Source organism: Pollachius pollachius (assembly GCF_949987615.1).
Source record: "Pollachius pollachius genome assembly, chromosome: 15".
NCBI classification, from domain to species: domain Eukaryota; kingdom Metazoa; phylum Chordata; class Actinopteri; order Gadiformes; family Gadidae; genus Pollachius; species Pollachius pollachius.
In genome coordinates, this window is record NC_136948.1 from 19150516 (window position 1) to 19166699 (window position 16184).

Below are 16184 nucleotides of genomic sequence, written 5' to 3' on the forward strand. Positions count from 1 at the left end.
ACCTATCTGATTATGAGGATCTAAATCAACAGAAAACCCCAGAGGAAGCCCTCACCCCGAGCTGCTGGGCCTTGCTCTCCTTGGAGGGGACGTCTGGCTGGAGGACAACGGCCACAGCCAGCCTCTCCTGGAGCTCGCTCAGCGTGCAGCGGATCACCTCATGGGCAGCGCCAAACTGCTCTGTCCTGGACAGCACGGCCTGAGAGAGGACAACACACAGGAGCTGAAAAACACCATACTCTTTGATAACCACCAATGACTTTTTGTAGATTTCCATGGTAGCAAAGTCAAACCACATTAAGAAACGGGACACCTTACACTCCCCCGAATGACAGAAAACTATTTAGCAAGCAACAGCATGTTAAATAGTTGGGTTTTTCAATACCCAACAGTCTATGAAGCGTTTCAGACATGGATTCTGAAATCCGGCCGAAGAGAAGACACACTGGGGGGTTGGACGTCAACAAAGATTGACCGTCGATATGAGTTCAGTGTGGTGAGGGAGTCATTTTTTGTGCAGTTTGTTTTTGATGTTTGTTGCTGTTTGTGGCCCCGACTGGACGGCTGAGATTGTTGTCATGGCCCGCGGCGCACCACGTGGCGTTATTTGAAACCGTTGAGTGTGGCGACCTCAGCGGCGCCGCAGAGCAAATCCCCGAGCCGCGGGAAGTAATTGGCGACACAAATCGGCGGCCGTTCAGACCTTCCCCAAACTCCCCCCCCCCCCCCTCTTTCTTACCTGAACCTGCGTCTTCCTCTCCAGGAGCTGTGTGTGGAGCAGCGCCCGACTGTTTGCGGCGGCACTCAGTTCGGCCCCTAGGCCCTCTGCGCGCTGGGGCCCGAACAACGGGGCCAGCAGGTCAGCCCTGCCCTGCAGCAGGTCAAGACGCTCCTGCAGCTGGACACTTTGCTTCAGGAGACGCTGAGAGACAGAGACAGAGACAGAGAGAGAGAGAGACAGAGACAGAGAGCGAGAGAGAGACAAAGAGAGAGACAGAGAGAGAGAGAGAGAGAGAGAGAGAGCCAAAGAGAGAGACAGAGAGAGAGACAGAGACAGAGAGAGACAGACAGAGAGAGAGAGACAGAGAGCGAGAAAGAGAGAGACAGAGAGAAAAGAGAGAGAGGAAGAGAGACTTTCACCATTATTAGTTTGAATCTTATGTTGCATCTTACTTTACTTCTTATGCCTTGGCAACCCTTTGAATCCGAATCAGAGACAGATGGACAGACAGACCGAGACAGACAAAGAGAGATACAGACAGAGAGACAGAGACAGAGAGACACACAAACAGAGACAGGGTCAGTAACAGAAACAAAGACAGGGAGAGAGACTTGGATAGAGGATGTATGCTGCCCTAAATGAACAAAGCAGGGAGTATGGGCTGGAACCATCATCAATATTGCTTTGTGAGGATTTGGGTTCATTAGCCCACATGAGCGGGCTGCCCCACCTGACACTTACTTTATCTCTTTGGTTGACTTGCTTGATTCTAGCGCGTTGCAGAAAGGATGTAACACTCCCTTTATCATCTCCTGTGTCAATGTGTTTGCAGAGTAGGAAGACGGAAAGTAAGCCATCAACAGGAAGTAACAAAAAAAAGACCACATGCCAAATTCAGAGTGCTCAATGGGATGTCTCATTAAAAAGCAAGAGGTTATGGAGAGGCAAAGGAGTGAGAGAATCACATTATTGTATTTGATTTGCATGATTTTGTATGTGGGTACCATTACACATATTTGTAATGTAATTAATGGGAAAAGGCAGTCCATGTAATAGATGATCAGTTATGAAAGCTCCTAACATCAAGTCAAAAGGATCTTTGTTGGGGGTAATTTGTTGTAGTGGCTGGTTGACGCACCAGTTGTGTGTGTGTGTGTGTGTGTGTGTGTGTGTGTGTGTGTGTGTGTGTGTGTGTGTGTGTGTGTGTGTGTGTGTGTGTGTGTGTGTGTGTGTGTGTGTGTGTCTCAGATTCCGAGCAATTCAATTCAAAGTGATTAAATATAACATATTGGACACTATTCTATGCTCAAAAGAGAAAGATGGAGTTTGCTGAATTAAACTTTTGCCTGTTGCCTTCCAACCTGATGGTGGTGTGGTTTCATCCATCTCTTTGCTGATTACAACGGTACAATTGGACTGGGTTCTGGTCCTCGCCAAGCTCTAGCTAAAAGGATCTCCACCTAGCAGTAAAGCGGTCAATACATGTGCGCCCAGCAAAGCATTGGACCAAAGGTCAGGTGTTGGAATATAGCCATCCATCGGAAGGGTGTTGCGTGCGCGCACACACACACACACACACACACACACACACACACACACACACACACACACACACACACACACACACACACACACACACACACACACACACACACACACAACTGGTGCTTCAACAAGCCATTACAACGGTTGGTCATAGAACGTCAAGATAAGCTACGATCTGATCGGAGACCCTTCAGCACTAACCGGGTAAATTATGAAATAGTTACAGTATATCTTTGAGCACTGCGCCAAGGTGGAGAATCTGAGCAGTCCCCTACACCAAGGATAGCATCAACGCTAGATGGTCTTGACCGCTTAACTAGTAAGTGTGTAAAAGGGAGGCCTGAAAAGAAACAACTATGTGCCCGTAATCCAAGGAAGGCCCATGCGCTGCAAATGAAGTTGTGATGATAAGATACTTCAATCTAATATCAGTTAGTGCAATGATTTACTTGAATAAATTTTCAGATTGTGCGATAAGAAATGCTGTTTAAATTGTTTTCAAAAATGGTTTCGTTTCAACTGCACAAATTCAGACTACTGATCGACTGAGTAAAACGGCAAAATTCAAATTGGATTAGATTTTTGTTAAGTGAAGACCAGAACAAGGAAGCCCTTGAGGATGTATTACGACTTCAAAACACATTTTTCTGTTTTGATTTTGTAGTTCAGTTAACTGTTTACCTGCATTTTTTTTAGCTAAATATTTGAATATTGAAAGGCATTCAAATACCCATCCTTAGTTTTCTGTGTAAGTGTTTGAACACAATGATTGGTGATGGAATTGGCTGCAACATTGGCTTAGGAACCAATTGTCATTTTTGTTTTACTTCACATTAAAAAAAGACATTTCCACCAATTAGGGCTGGGCGATTAATCAAATTTTGGTCTTGATTTCAGTGTCAAACGATCACAAATAAACATAATCAAGTTTTTCAATTATGTTAATCGAAAAACTAATCTTTTATAGAAAGGGCAGAAGAGCTGGATACATATCTGTTTGTCATTTTAGAATGGAACATTTTCTTTTTGACCATTTTGTGTATTTTTTTAAGGCGAAATTTCAAAGTTCTCAGTTGCAAAAAAATAATTCGGAGAGACATGCTGAATAAATACAACATGTTTTAAACTCAAAAATAATCGTTTGAATAATCGTGATTTCAATATTGACCAAAATAATCGTGATTATGATTTTTCCCATAATCGAGTAGCCCTACCACCAATGACGAAAACACACCAATTTGGGCAGAATAAGGTGTTTGTCGCTCAATGTTTACAGGGTGGGGAACCCTAGACCCCGCTTCATGTGCCCCTCCCCCCCTGTCAGACTCCCTCCTACAGCATGTCCTTAGGCTGTGATGCAAGGGGCCATCTATAATCTTGCCTAGGGCACCAAATTGCTCAGGGCCGGCCCTGTCAAAGACCTTTCTAAGTGCCTATTTAATTTAAATCAATTAATTTAAATAACATTTATTAGCAATGTCATAAGCCAATGTCACCGCACCAAAGCCCCGGTGGAAATCTAATGGGGCAAAGACATGGATCAATCCTGGACTGACTTAACCAAAAGTCTTCCCTTACATCCTAAACATAAATGGAGAAATCAAGTTAAATCTAATTGCTGATCAAGGATTCAGAATACAGTATCAAGGATCTGGCAAAATAAAGAACCTCAAACTGATATTGATTATATTATTTAAAAGCTTTAAAAATGTTGAAGGACTTTTATTATAATTGTAAGTCAATTCAGTAGACTTCTAAAAAAAACAGGAGCCGAGGACACCCTGGGGGTTTTGTCAAGCCTGAGCATGAAACTCGCTACCACTGTCAGCTCATCTCCTTGTTAACTCCCTACTGGCGCCCACACAATCAAAACACAACTTCACGTTGGAGGAGGAGGAAGGGGAGGTCCCCCAAAGCCAAGGTGTTATACGTATCATCAATACTAATCTAGGTTTTGAAAATAGGAAAATCTAATTTCAACATTGGAAAAACCCTTCCCTTCATTGACCTTTGATTTCCTCTTCTCATTGCTTGATGGACGGTTTCATTTATGTTGCAATGCTGAGCAAGAGCCATGTCTAAAACTCTGGTATTCAGTGTCACATTATGCTTAATGGAATGGGTTTCCCATCTAAGAACCGTCACACCAAATAAAATGGCACTGCCTACCGCTGCCTTTGCGTTTTGTTTATAAAGTCTGTTTTTACATATATTTTGTATTACTTATATATATTGAATATATTTCTAACATCGTTCTTTATATCGTGTGCTGTTGATTTTTAATTTATTTAGTGGTATTTCTGTATATTTTACTTCAGCACCAATATACCACAGCAAATTCCTTGCATGTGAAAGCTATACTACCTTTTCTGACTTTATTTGAAAGTCAAGCCTGCAAATACAAATGGCAAAGTTTTTGGATTAACCTTCACAGTAAAAGGTTAGCCATTAAAATGTTAAGCAGAGTAATGTGACACAGAGGATGGAGGCAGGGTAGTCTAGTGGCCAAGGCATTTCAGGTCGACCCCCAGATGAAAGGTTACAGGTTCCAACACCAATGTTGGCAGTATACCAGTAAAATAACACACTGCACGTTCCTTGGATAAAAATGACTGAATAGTCTATAATTGTAAATGACCAACTATTAAATAGCAAAGGAACTGAACAGCCCAAATACAAGACATATTAAAGATGCCAGAGATAAAAGACGAAGAAGATTGATTGTGTGTTGTAGCCTGAGAGTGTATTCAGTAGAAGTGAAGAATTGGATCCGCATTGATGATATATATTTTTTAAAAATAACCATTCATTTTGATCCACAAAGATTTCCCTTCCACGATGGATATTATCCCCGCAGTATCTCCCCACATAGAGCCTTGTTCTGAACGCGGGCAACTAAAATTAGGCAAATCGCATGACCATCTCCCTTCACTGGGTCTCTTGAGGTAAGCCAAATGACATGCATTTGATACACTCACCACCAGACATGAGCCAAACTGATGGCTCTACTCATGCATTTGAATAGTAAGGGCCCGTCCACACAAAGTCGATTCTTTGCTGAAGCCGCATAAGTCTTGAGCGTTTCGGCCGACCGTCCAGACAGAGCCGGCGAATATTTTTCCCGAAACCGCTCATTTCTGAAACCAGCCTCTGAGGTGGTTTCAAATCTATCCGGACCTATGCGGTTTCGTGTTAGGATTCGTGTGGACGCCTGAAACGCAAACGATGACTTCATTAGCCCCCGACCAGCTGGGGGACGTCAGAGCTGCGATGAATTTTTTATTTATTATTTTATTTGTATTCTTTTTGTAGCTTTAAACAAAGCCCCTTGATCAATTTAATTACTAACTGTACATTAAAAAGTATTTCTGCTCAATTTAAACGGTTGAATCTCCTCGTGACTGAAAGTTTGTATACAGCACGCAGGCTGTATGCGCGCAGGCTTGATGCGCTCCACTTTTATTTTGTAGAAAACCAGCGCCTTGAATATTTACTACAGCGTTTCTAGAGCTCGATGTGGTTTCGCAATGACTCCGTCTTTACAGAGATATTCCTGAACCGCATAAAACGAAACCGGATCGTATTCGCCCGTTTCGGCTCCGTGTGGACGGGGCCTCAGACTAGTCATCGACTTTCTACAATTATAAATTGCTACCATCTTGCACAGGACCACTTGCCTAGATACACACCTTTCACTAGACAATGTGGATAGCAGAGCAATAATTTACTCTCTGAAAAAGTAATTTAGCTTGCAATTTGCCATCGCCAAAAAGTATTGGCGAACACTGTTGTCATCTTTGCACACGATGATTGGCTGAAAACCATTTGAATCAGACTTGCATGCACGTATGAGCACAACACCCATTCATATTTAAATAGAGCGGAAATGTTATCCATCTTCAGAAGAAGGATATGAAGGATGCGTCCACGGGAAAATAATTATGCATGATTCACTTCTGCAAACGTTTGTGCTCAAGGTCATGCTTCCACAAGTATTTTATCATAAAGTGAATTGAAGGAAAATATATTTTGCTCAGTGCCCAAATGTGCATGTTTGCACCCATCTTTATTATTTCAACAAAGAGGGATCTCTTAAGCTTGCCTACTGAAGGTTCCTTCAATGATAATCAAGGTTGTTTCCTTGCTTTTTTTACCCCAGGGTTACAAGAGATAGCCTGTAAGGCCCTCGGAGACTAACTGTAATATATAAATAAAATTGAGTTGACGTGATAGGCAATATAAGTATGGCCCTGGAAAAATCCAAGCAAAAGATTGTGCAGATGGGTGGGTATTTACCTCAATGTTCTGAACCAGCATGGCGATGTGAGAGAAGTCTGTGACCTCGGCCGACACCTCCAGCACCTGGGAAACGCCCTTGCTCCATCGGGTGAAGGAGTGAAGGGGGTCCTGGAGCACCTGTCTCAGGCTGGACTCCGACTCTGAACACAGCCTCGCTGCCCGACATTTCACGCTGGAAACACACGTTTAAAAAAAGCAAAGTTCCACCGAAAATAGTGAAGTAACCGAAAAATAAAAAGATTAATTGACAGGTGTTTGGTGGGTAGTATAAGTGGCTTAGATGCAGTGTGCGAAATATGGGGGAGTCCAGGGGGGGCTCGAACCCAACCCCGATTTACCCATGATGCCCCCTGAAAGCCTCAAAAGCTAAATTTGAGGGGGGTCTTCATTTAAAAGAAAAAAATATATACATACTGTATATATATATATTTTTTTTTTTAATGTCACTTATGGTCACTTTAATGTTTTTAAGCTCACCATGTCCAGTATTCAGAATTCAAAACATTTATTCACAGATATGTTATTTTTTGCCAAGCGAGACAGCCAGACAGTTCTGTGTGCGGATTCAAATTAGCCATATTTGCCAAACAGAAGAAAGACGTAATGTTGACAAGTCATACTAAAAACGTCTAGCAAGTGAAAGCTAAACCAGAGTGTATCACTCACACACTTTGGGTCTTTTTTAACTGAAGGTAACAGGTAACATCTTTTAAATCTTTTCAGTGACTGAATTGTAATGATAGAACTGATTGTTGTGCATAAGATAAGTGTGTCCTTTCTGGCTTCGGCATACTGCATGGTTATGAAGGCCTTGTGGTTGGTTGTGGTCTTAGTGATGCAGCCAAGCCTTGGAGTTGGATAAGTTTGAGTGATTGTTTACGTGCGTGCGAGCAAGCGAGCGAGAGAGAATGAGCGCATCTGCCGTGGTGATGTTTGGTTTGTTGTGTAAAATGTTGTCAGCATCAGCCGTGCAAGGGCGTAGGAACCGGGGGGGACGGAGGGGACGTGTCCCCTCCAATATCGGAGACAGGCGCATTTGTCCCACCTAAAAATTATACCGGATCTGTCAGGTTTCCGATATGTGTCCCTGTCAAGGGTAGATGTGTTGGAGCGACTTGAACTAGATGAAAAAACACTCAGGAGCAGACGAGGAGTGATGGATAGGATGGGATCTTCTATTTATCCCAATTTAAGGCCCTTAAGGCGATAAAAAAAATAGAACAAAAATTAACAAAAACATAAAAAAAATCTATATATATACATAAGGTTGACTCAGCATATCAAATAGGCTTGAGAGTCACCAAAAAAAAACATAAGTCAAAATTTCAAGAAACTGGACCTTTAAACAAGTCCAACACAGGAGAGCAATATACAGGCATAAGTCCTCTCTCCATCAGCTTCCCCGAACCACTGTTGAACGTCGGCCTAAGTAGGCCTAACCCCCACTGCTAATTGGTGCATACCATTTTTACCCGTTGCGTCAGGGGTGTTTACCAGAGCAGTTACACAACAGCTTTAAAACAGCTTCCGTTCTATCCTCAACTAGCGAGAAACAATTAACCTTATAAACTGTGCACCATTGCTATATTTTGGCATAGCCAAAATGTAAAAAGACAGCAATAAAATAAAAATAATAACTTGGGGTCACTTCCGGTTTACCCGAAAGATTTGACGTAGATATAAACCCTGGTGACGCGGTGCTCCAACCCTCATATAAACATAAGACGAGTGGTTATTGCGACAAAACAGGTGACGTTAATGGTAAATGGAAACAAGCAGAAAGAAACAGAAAGTTGTAATGATGGTACTTGCAAGATTGTATTAAACTGTTGTAGTGCGTATGATAAATGACACAGTGGATGAATGATTTTAAAACAGTATGAAGGTAACGGAATACATAAAAAAACAAGACAAACCCACAGGCAATATTCACACTCAGTCTCCTGTGTGTAGCGTATCGCTACCGTGACGGTAGCTATGGCCCCGTCACAGTCCCCCCCAATGTTAAAGTCATTCCTACGCCCCTGCAGCCGTAGTTAGACGAATGTGCTTTGTGTATGTGTTCAATGATGTATCTGTCTGATCGTATTTGCTGTAGATGGATTGTTAAATAATGTCACACGATCGGTCATACTGCAGGCTTTCATTTGCAAGTGCACTAATTGCGTGCCAGTCTCCGATAGGCTATACCAGGCATTTATCAGTTGTTGATTGCTCTTCTAAGTGTGCCATATTGGTGCCAATTATTTTTGTGTAATGCACAACATTGCCGCTCCTTGTTATAAAACAACGTGCATCCAAACAACATTAGCCAATGCAGCCTCCTATGTCAGTGCTGACAGGAGGCTGCATTGGCTAAAGTGTTGCTTTACGAAAAGGTTACTATAGCATATCGGATTATCAAAAATTGTTGTGTGCGTGTGTGTGTTGTCATGTAGGCTATGGAATGATTGCTTGCTGCAACCATGAAATATTAATGTTATAGGCCTACTGCATATTGAGAAAATTTAGATCTGTATTGCGCAAAAATCGGGGGATGGGGACCCCTCCCCCCGAATATTGACAGGTATTTCGCACACTGCTTAGACGTATTGCGAAACAGGGCTGACCTGCAACCTTATCTTGCACATGCATTAATCTCATGTTTTTCCACAATAGACTTCCCACACAGCAAAATCTATTATAAAATGCAAGGTAAGATCTGTTTGCTTGTGACTGCTTCGTATCTATTTTGGTTTTAAAAGACAGCTATTTCCAGCATCTTGTTTTTTTCTTATATTTTACTGTACGAACAGAGTCAAAAAGTGTTAACTTTTAATTACACTTGCTAGGCTCTTGAGCTTTTGGTGGCATAAATTGAACGAATACTGAGGAATAAACCCTAGGATTGCGACATCGGACTGGAACCATCTTCTCTGACGCTTGCTTTGATGCAACACTGCAACAGGCAACATGATGATTTTATCAAGGTGGTTTGGTCTTATAAATCGAAATGCGGGTTACCATTTTAGTACTGGTTTAAAGAGTAAATACAACACTACAGGAAAACTATAGACAGAACGAACATGTTGTGTCTTCAGCACTTTAAACCCACCATAAAAAAAACAATAAATGCAAGATACCAAAGATAGATAATGCAGAGCCTGATTCTTGGTTTCACAGTTTGGAAAATCTATAACACAGGGGCATTCTGAAACTGTGCTTATGCAAGCGCGTGTCACATCCACCCAATTGCTGATCTTAAGCACCAAAGAGTGTGTGGATGTCTTGGGCTCAGTCTCGCAAGCGGGTGATGTTGATGACACGTCCGACAGAGGGTTAAGCTTCGAGGACACTTGTAGTGGAACGCGACGGTGTGTGGCACATTTCATATTCAACATTGCTCATTATAACTTTCCAACACAACGACGATCCCAAAGGAAGTCTCACAAATTGGTCATAGCCACGAGTTCCTTGAACTCTTTTTGACTTTCAAATTTTGACTTGAATTAAAAACACAATCTCTTTGTCCGTTCCAGGCTACAGTAGGAACATGTTGATATAAAGGGCTCATTTCAAGTTAACGAGAACTCTTATCTAATTTCATAGAATTATCCAATACTTAAAACATACAGATGAATATCATATTCTGTTTCTGCCAAGTCATTTCCCCCAAAATTCTACGCACTGCATCTCTAAGCAGCTAACAGAAATAGTGTACAATACGATAAATATATTGTGCGTTGCAAGATACACTTATGGCTTACAAATAGCTCATTTCCAGTAACAAGTGTGACTGAGCCCTACTTATTCCTCAGATTGTTTCCTCAGCGCAGGCCCCTGAACTGATGCTTATTTGAATTCAGAGCAGAGAGACGTGTCCTCAGCGGCTGCAGTTGCTGCTCTCCGTCGCCTCGGAAGATTTCAGATTTCTAAGAATATCATAACACACTTGAGAAAGCCATCATGTTTTTAAATAGTTTACCATCGATGTAAGTCAAGCAACGTCGTGTTATTTATTCCTATTTTTTTACGCGGCTGTCGAGACAACCAATCAACTTGAGTAAAAATTTGCAATGTATTTGTTATGGATATAAAACAGAACCACAAGGACGGTATCCGCATGGCAACGTCCCGGCAGAGACGCGTCCCTACCTCTGGTGCTCCTTCACCACGGCCAGGACGTCGTCCGACAGGTGGCTCGAGTCCTCGGAGAAGCGGAACAGGTCCTTGAGCTGTGCCTTGAGGTGCTCCACCTGAGGCTCCTCAGACGTCAAGGTGTTCCTCACTCCCTGAGAACCAGCAGAAACAAAAGAACAAATACAAAAACAGCCATTAGTGCTTCGGCCTGAGTGACGTTTTGCATAACTTGTAGTACTTTGGTGTGAATGCATATTTATGAAATCATACTGCCAGCCTTTACTGACGGAGACACCAATTGTTTGGTATCTGCTGAAGGAGGCGGAAATGGATGGTAAATACTCATCTTGTGTATCTTGTAACAGCCCTATGCACACATTTAAAAAGCTCCAAACTTGTCAGAGGAGGATGATGAGTGTAAGATTTTAGTATTTATTTTTGCTACTAGTTTTAACACAAAACATTTCGCAATAACAGAATTTGACATGGCTGAGGTGGATGAGGCTATGAGCATGGGACCAGCACAAGTATATATATTTCTGCCATATGGTGTATACACCATATGGCAGAAATATATGGCAAAAGGATTTAAGGTTATTAATTTGATTCAATTCATTTCATTCAATTGATATACATATGAATGGAATGAAAATAAAATATTTAACAAATAACCTCTTCCCTTAGTGCCCAGTCTTAATGAAAGCCATGTTATTCTACAATAATAGTGATTCTGTGGTGCTAGTTGTAATGGGATTGGTCCCATCGAGCAGCATTGAAGAAATCAATCATTCGTTTCTGACCATAAACACCACAATATTATTTTTTTTAGCGGTTTAAGCGGTTAAGTGGTTTCGATGGATAGCCGCCTTTAACCGGAAATGTTGAAAGATGGTTTACGAATAGAAAACTCACACAAATGTGATTTGTAGAGGAACTGCTGCAAATTAAATTAAACAAAGAAAAGTTGCCTCCGGTCTCCTGAGAGATGGCACAGCTATTATCATGCAGCATCAACCACTTGTCAGGAAAAGGATTCCTGGATAACATTTATTCACAATGAATCTCCATTTAAATTGTGCATGTGTATAGCGTTTTATAAACCCATACCTTTACATTAGTCTTTTGGTTGTCACAAAAAAGTCATCGTTTGATGAATTCTTTTGTCAGACTGGGTTTCTTTCGAGACAAAAAGACAGGCATTGTTGGAGATGGGGATGTACTTTTCCCAAATAGCAGAGGATAAGTCACAGAGATTTACTTCCATTAAGGATTACTTTCAGAATCATGTTAAATAAAGGATATTTAACTGGAGCCCCCCACACACACACACGAACAGACACACACACACACACACACACACACACACACACACACACACACACACACACACACACACACAACTAGGGAGGGATTTGCCAATACTCAAAATGAGTTTGGAAGATGTTTAATTTCCTGCTCCTAACAGTAGGTAGGTCATAAGACGGCTAGCGCTGACCTCTTCGAAGCAGTTAAAATGGACTGCTATGAATTATTCACACATACTTGTTAATATGCAGGGCCAGGAAAAGTATTTTCTTTTTAGGCAGGGGGGGGTCTTATCAAGGCATAGCTGCATACGCGTAGCTCGTCTCAAAGAAATAAAAATAATGAACCACATTCAGTATCTCTGTACATTCTTCTTCAATATGCACAAGACATGACCGGATTCAATTCAAGGTTCTGCACAGCTTTACACTATTCCAAACAGAAGTAGCTGAAAAAACAGATCCAGCGGTCAGGCCTGAAAATCCAAGGTGCTATAGTAGCTCCCCTTAGCCACATGGTTTGGTTTGGTCCAACTTCAAATAGCTGCTGGACCCAAGTATTTGAAGGTCTCTCTCAGCTATGTGGGTTGCAATTACAGCCTAACTCCCTCACAGATATATTTGGGGAGGTACAGTCTGAGTTGTTATTTTCTAATTATAAACAAAAGGCAATAGCTTTTGCTGCAGTGTAGGAACACTGTGTAACTGGAAAAGCACTTAATCTCCTTAATTTGATCAATGGCTGCATGGTGTTATGTTCCATCTTAAATTACAAATCAACTACGATTCACATAGCAAGGTTTAGTTGAGAAATTAAACCAAGTCTGATCACCATGCATTTAATAGGCATCATTCAACTGCTGTGCCTGTAATGTTTCATTTACTTTAATCCTACTTGATCACTCGCATATGGTAACCAAAAAACACACAGCCCCGTCTTTGTACATTTTCATGACGATTGATTCTGTCCTCGAAAAGTTGATTTTGTTTCTCATTTCCACACCTGACATCTTAGGTTGCAGCATCTCTTATAGTCAGAGTGGAGATCTCTCTCTCCCTTGCTTTATCTTTCCCTCTCTATATCTCTGTTGCTTCTCCTTTCCACACATGACATCTCATGTCTCAATGTGTCTCTTAGTAAGTGGAGCTCTCTCTCTCTCTCTCTCTCTCTCTCTCTCTCTCTCTCTCTCTCTCTCTCTCTCTCTCTCTCTCTCTCTCTCTCTCATACGTGTAATTTCTCCGTCAGCAGCTGTTAGACCTTAAGGACTCTCAAACTGTGAGAATGGGGAAGCTGTGCATGTGACTGGGTGGTCGCTGAGGAAGGGAGGTGGTGAGGACGGCAGGGATGGAGGAGCGGCCTGGAGTGAGGTTGAGGTCCGCTGGGTGTGAGAGTGTCCGTGGGAGACAGAGCTTTTCACACTATGTAATTACGTCCCTCAGCAGCCCCCCTGCTGCTGAGGCTGTGAGGGAGGGAGGGAGCTGCCATAGCCTGACAATTAACCCCTTGTGGCGAAGGGGAACGGTTTCCCACAAAACTAAGCAGGGTTGCCGGCTGCTGGCTATGGCTGTTTGTATTATTTTTCCTTTTAACTTGCTCTAACTAGCCTTAACAGTAATTATTTTGCTCCATGAAGAACACACAAGTATGTTGTTGTGTGTTTTGTTAGTGTTGTATATTTATATATATGCATATATATATGCATGTATTTACTTTATTTTATTTGTATACAAACAGTTTGTATTTTTGTATTTGTCTAAACAATGTTTACATTCCCCCATGCTTTGTATGTCCAGTTATGGGAAAAAACACATTGGAAGAATTTCAGTAACTACTACTTGTATTAACTGTATCATGTAAAACACCAATTAAAAGATTGGTTCTTTGTTATTGTTTCTGTGATGTCATGTGGATACGACGCCACTCTGAACAACTTTAAAATGTGAATGTTGGTGCAAAATGTGGGGCTGATGCCAGGCAGCAGCATATCTTGAGCATAGCGGAGTCTACCGCCTCTGCTGCTGTGTTACAGAAAGTCAAACCTGGCATTTTTAAACCTCACACTATTGGCCCTGACTTTAGCGCAAAGACCTGCATATCTGACACTTTATAGGGTGTGTCGAGGGTAAAGAAATGTGGTGACACCGGAATCCTCTGGCTCCCAACCGTCCTCCACACACACACACACACACACACACACACACACACACACACACACACACACACACACACACACACACACACACACACACACACACACACACACACACACACACACACACACACCACGTTTTGCCAAAGCCACATTCAGAGTAACCACAAATCTTGCTCTACAGCTATGCGTCGTAGACATTGCATTTAAGCACGTAGTAAATCACAAAGGAATGAGAAAGTTATAGTCATGAGTCAAGTGGGTTTAGTTTTCTAACCTCCTTCAGGGGGATTTCAAAACAGTGGGCCGTAAAAGGTTGGAGGGGAGATGAGGGATGGGATAATGGGGGGAGGAGGCTGTTTGAATAACAACACATTAGATTAGTCCAGTGCAGGCAGGAAAAAGGGGTAAACAGAAAGGAGGAGTGAGGACCAAACATTTATACTTCTTCATTGTGCACAACATGGAGGTTTGGTTGAGGTAATGGGGCAAAAACCCACTGGAAAAAAATCTGGGGGAAATATATATCAAAACCAAACAAACAATAAAATATATAGTATATCGTTGGCTATGAAAAACCATAAGGAGGAAGAGGAGGAAGGTGAGCAAGATAACACTTCCCCCCCTCCCCCCCCCCGGAAAAGGATTTGGTGGATCTTCGTCCTGAAGGGAAAGAGCTGATGACTGGTTCAGGGGCATTACCACCAGGGGAGACCGCAAAATGCCTAAACAGCAGTTTTACATGCAGATCTTTTTTTTTTTTTCTTTCTTTTAATAAGAGCAATCCTCGACACTAGAGAACGGCTGCAATTAGATAGCTGAAGACACAAAGATGCCTCTCACATTTGTGGAAGGGGTTATTTTGTAATCCTAAAGAGGCAAGCGGGCAGGAGAAAATATCCTGTTTTGAGTTAACTACTGGCAAACAACGCGCTGGACTTTCATCTGACTTTGCATTAAATACAAACAGCGCCAATGGCGGAGTATATTAAGTAATTTAGCAGCCGCTTTAACCCAAAGCAGACCTTTATAGAGCCTTATGAGATACACCTCATGAATAAAGAGCCAGAGGTAAAGGGCATCTTCCTCAGCGAGGAAGTGGACTTTGGACATTGGAGTGTGAACCCAGATGGGTTGGGCTGGGAGTCCAACTCCCTCTGACCCCTGGACCATCCCTCCCCTCTGCCTGAACAGTGGTTGAATGGCGGGGGGGGGGGACCCACCCATACCTGTAGCCAGCTATGAGGTCACTAAGGTCCGGACCCTGGTCATTTTTGAGAGATGCAAAATACAATTTGAAACTAAATACAACTGTTTACTAAATCAGTGTTTAAGAACTTCTCCAAAATGAGTAAATGCTTAACTCTAAATCCAGAGACTCTCCGCCTTGTGTGACAACCCCCCCCCCCCCCCCGCCTAACCAAACGGACCTCCGGAACCAACCCACACCTCACTGTTTTTCAAACCCTGGCTCCAGCCCCGGACCTACCGTGTATTTCTTCCAGCGGCCCACCAGCTGCTCCTCGTCCCCCGCGGCGCCGGGCCCCCCGCGGCCCTCCTCCAGCTCCCGGCCCAGGCCCTGGAGCAGTAGCTGCAGCCGGTCGATGTCCTGGCCCAGGCGCTGCTGGCGGCCCAGGTACTGGCTGTGGGCGTCCAGGCCGGAGCGCAGGGCCTCGTCCGCCTCCTGCAGGTCCTGCAGCAGCCGCAGCCAGTCCTGCCGTAGGTCCAGGGCCTCGTGGGCCACCTGCTGGGCGCCCGCCGGGGAGGTGTGGCCCTGCACCGCCTCCGCCACGCCCTCCAGGAGCTGCAGGTTCAGCTCCTCCCGGGCCACGCTGCTGTGCAGCACCTGGAGGGCGGAGGAGACACGGGGTGAATGTTTAAGGGACATTACGATGAAAAGGGGTTTCCGGTGATGGCGTCTTAAAAAGGACCACGCTGTAACGGCTACTTATGAGACGCTTGACGATATTCACGCTTGCGCGTCGTGGTGAATATCATTCTTGCTTCGGTGGGGGCAGCGATTGGTTTCCAGTTCACATATCGGGG

The 16184-nt window shown here is 43.1% G+C and overlaps 1 protein-coding gene across 1 annotated transcript in view; it reads right to left on the reverse strand.

Annotated features, from left to right (window-relative positions):
- Positions 1 to 16184, reverse strand: part of syne3 (spectrin repeat containing, nuclear envelope family member 3) — a 47281-nt gene that overhangs the window by 21438 nt on the left and 9659 nt on the right. Inside the window, 5 exon segments of the mRNA XM_079752181.1 lie at positions 56 to 199; positions 740 to 922; positions 6563 to 6737; positions 10700 to 10836; positions 15628 to 15984. Coding sequence (XP_079608307.1) covers positions 56 to 199; positions 740 to 922; positions 6563 to 6737; positions 10700 to 10836; positions 15628 to 15984 — 996 coding nt within the window.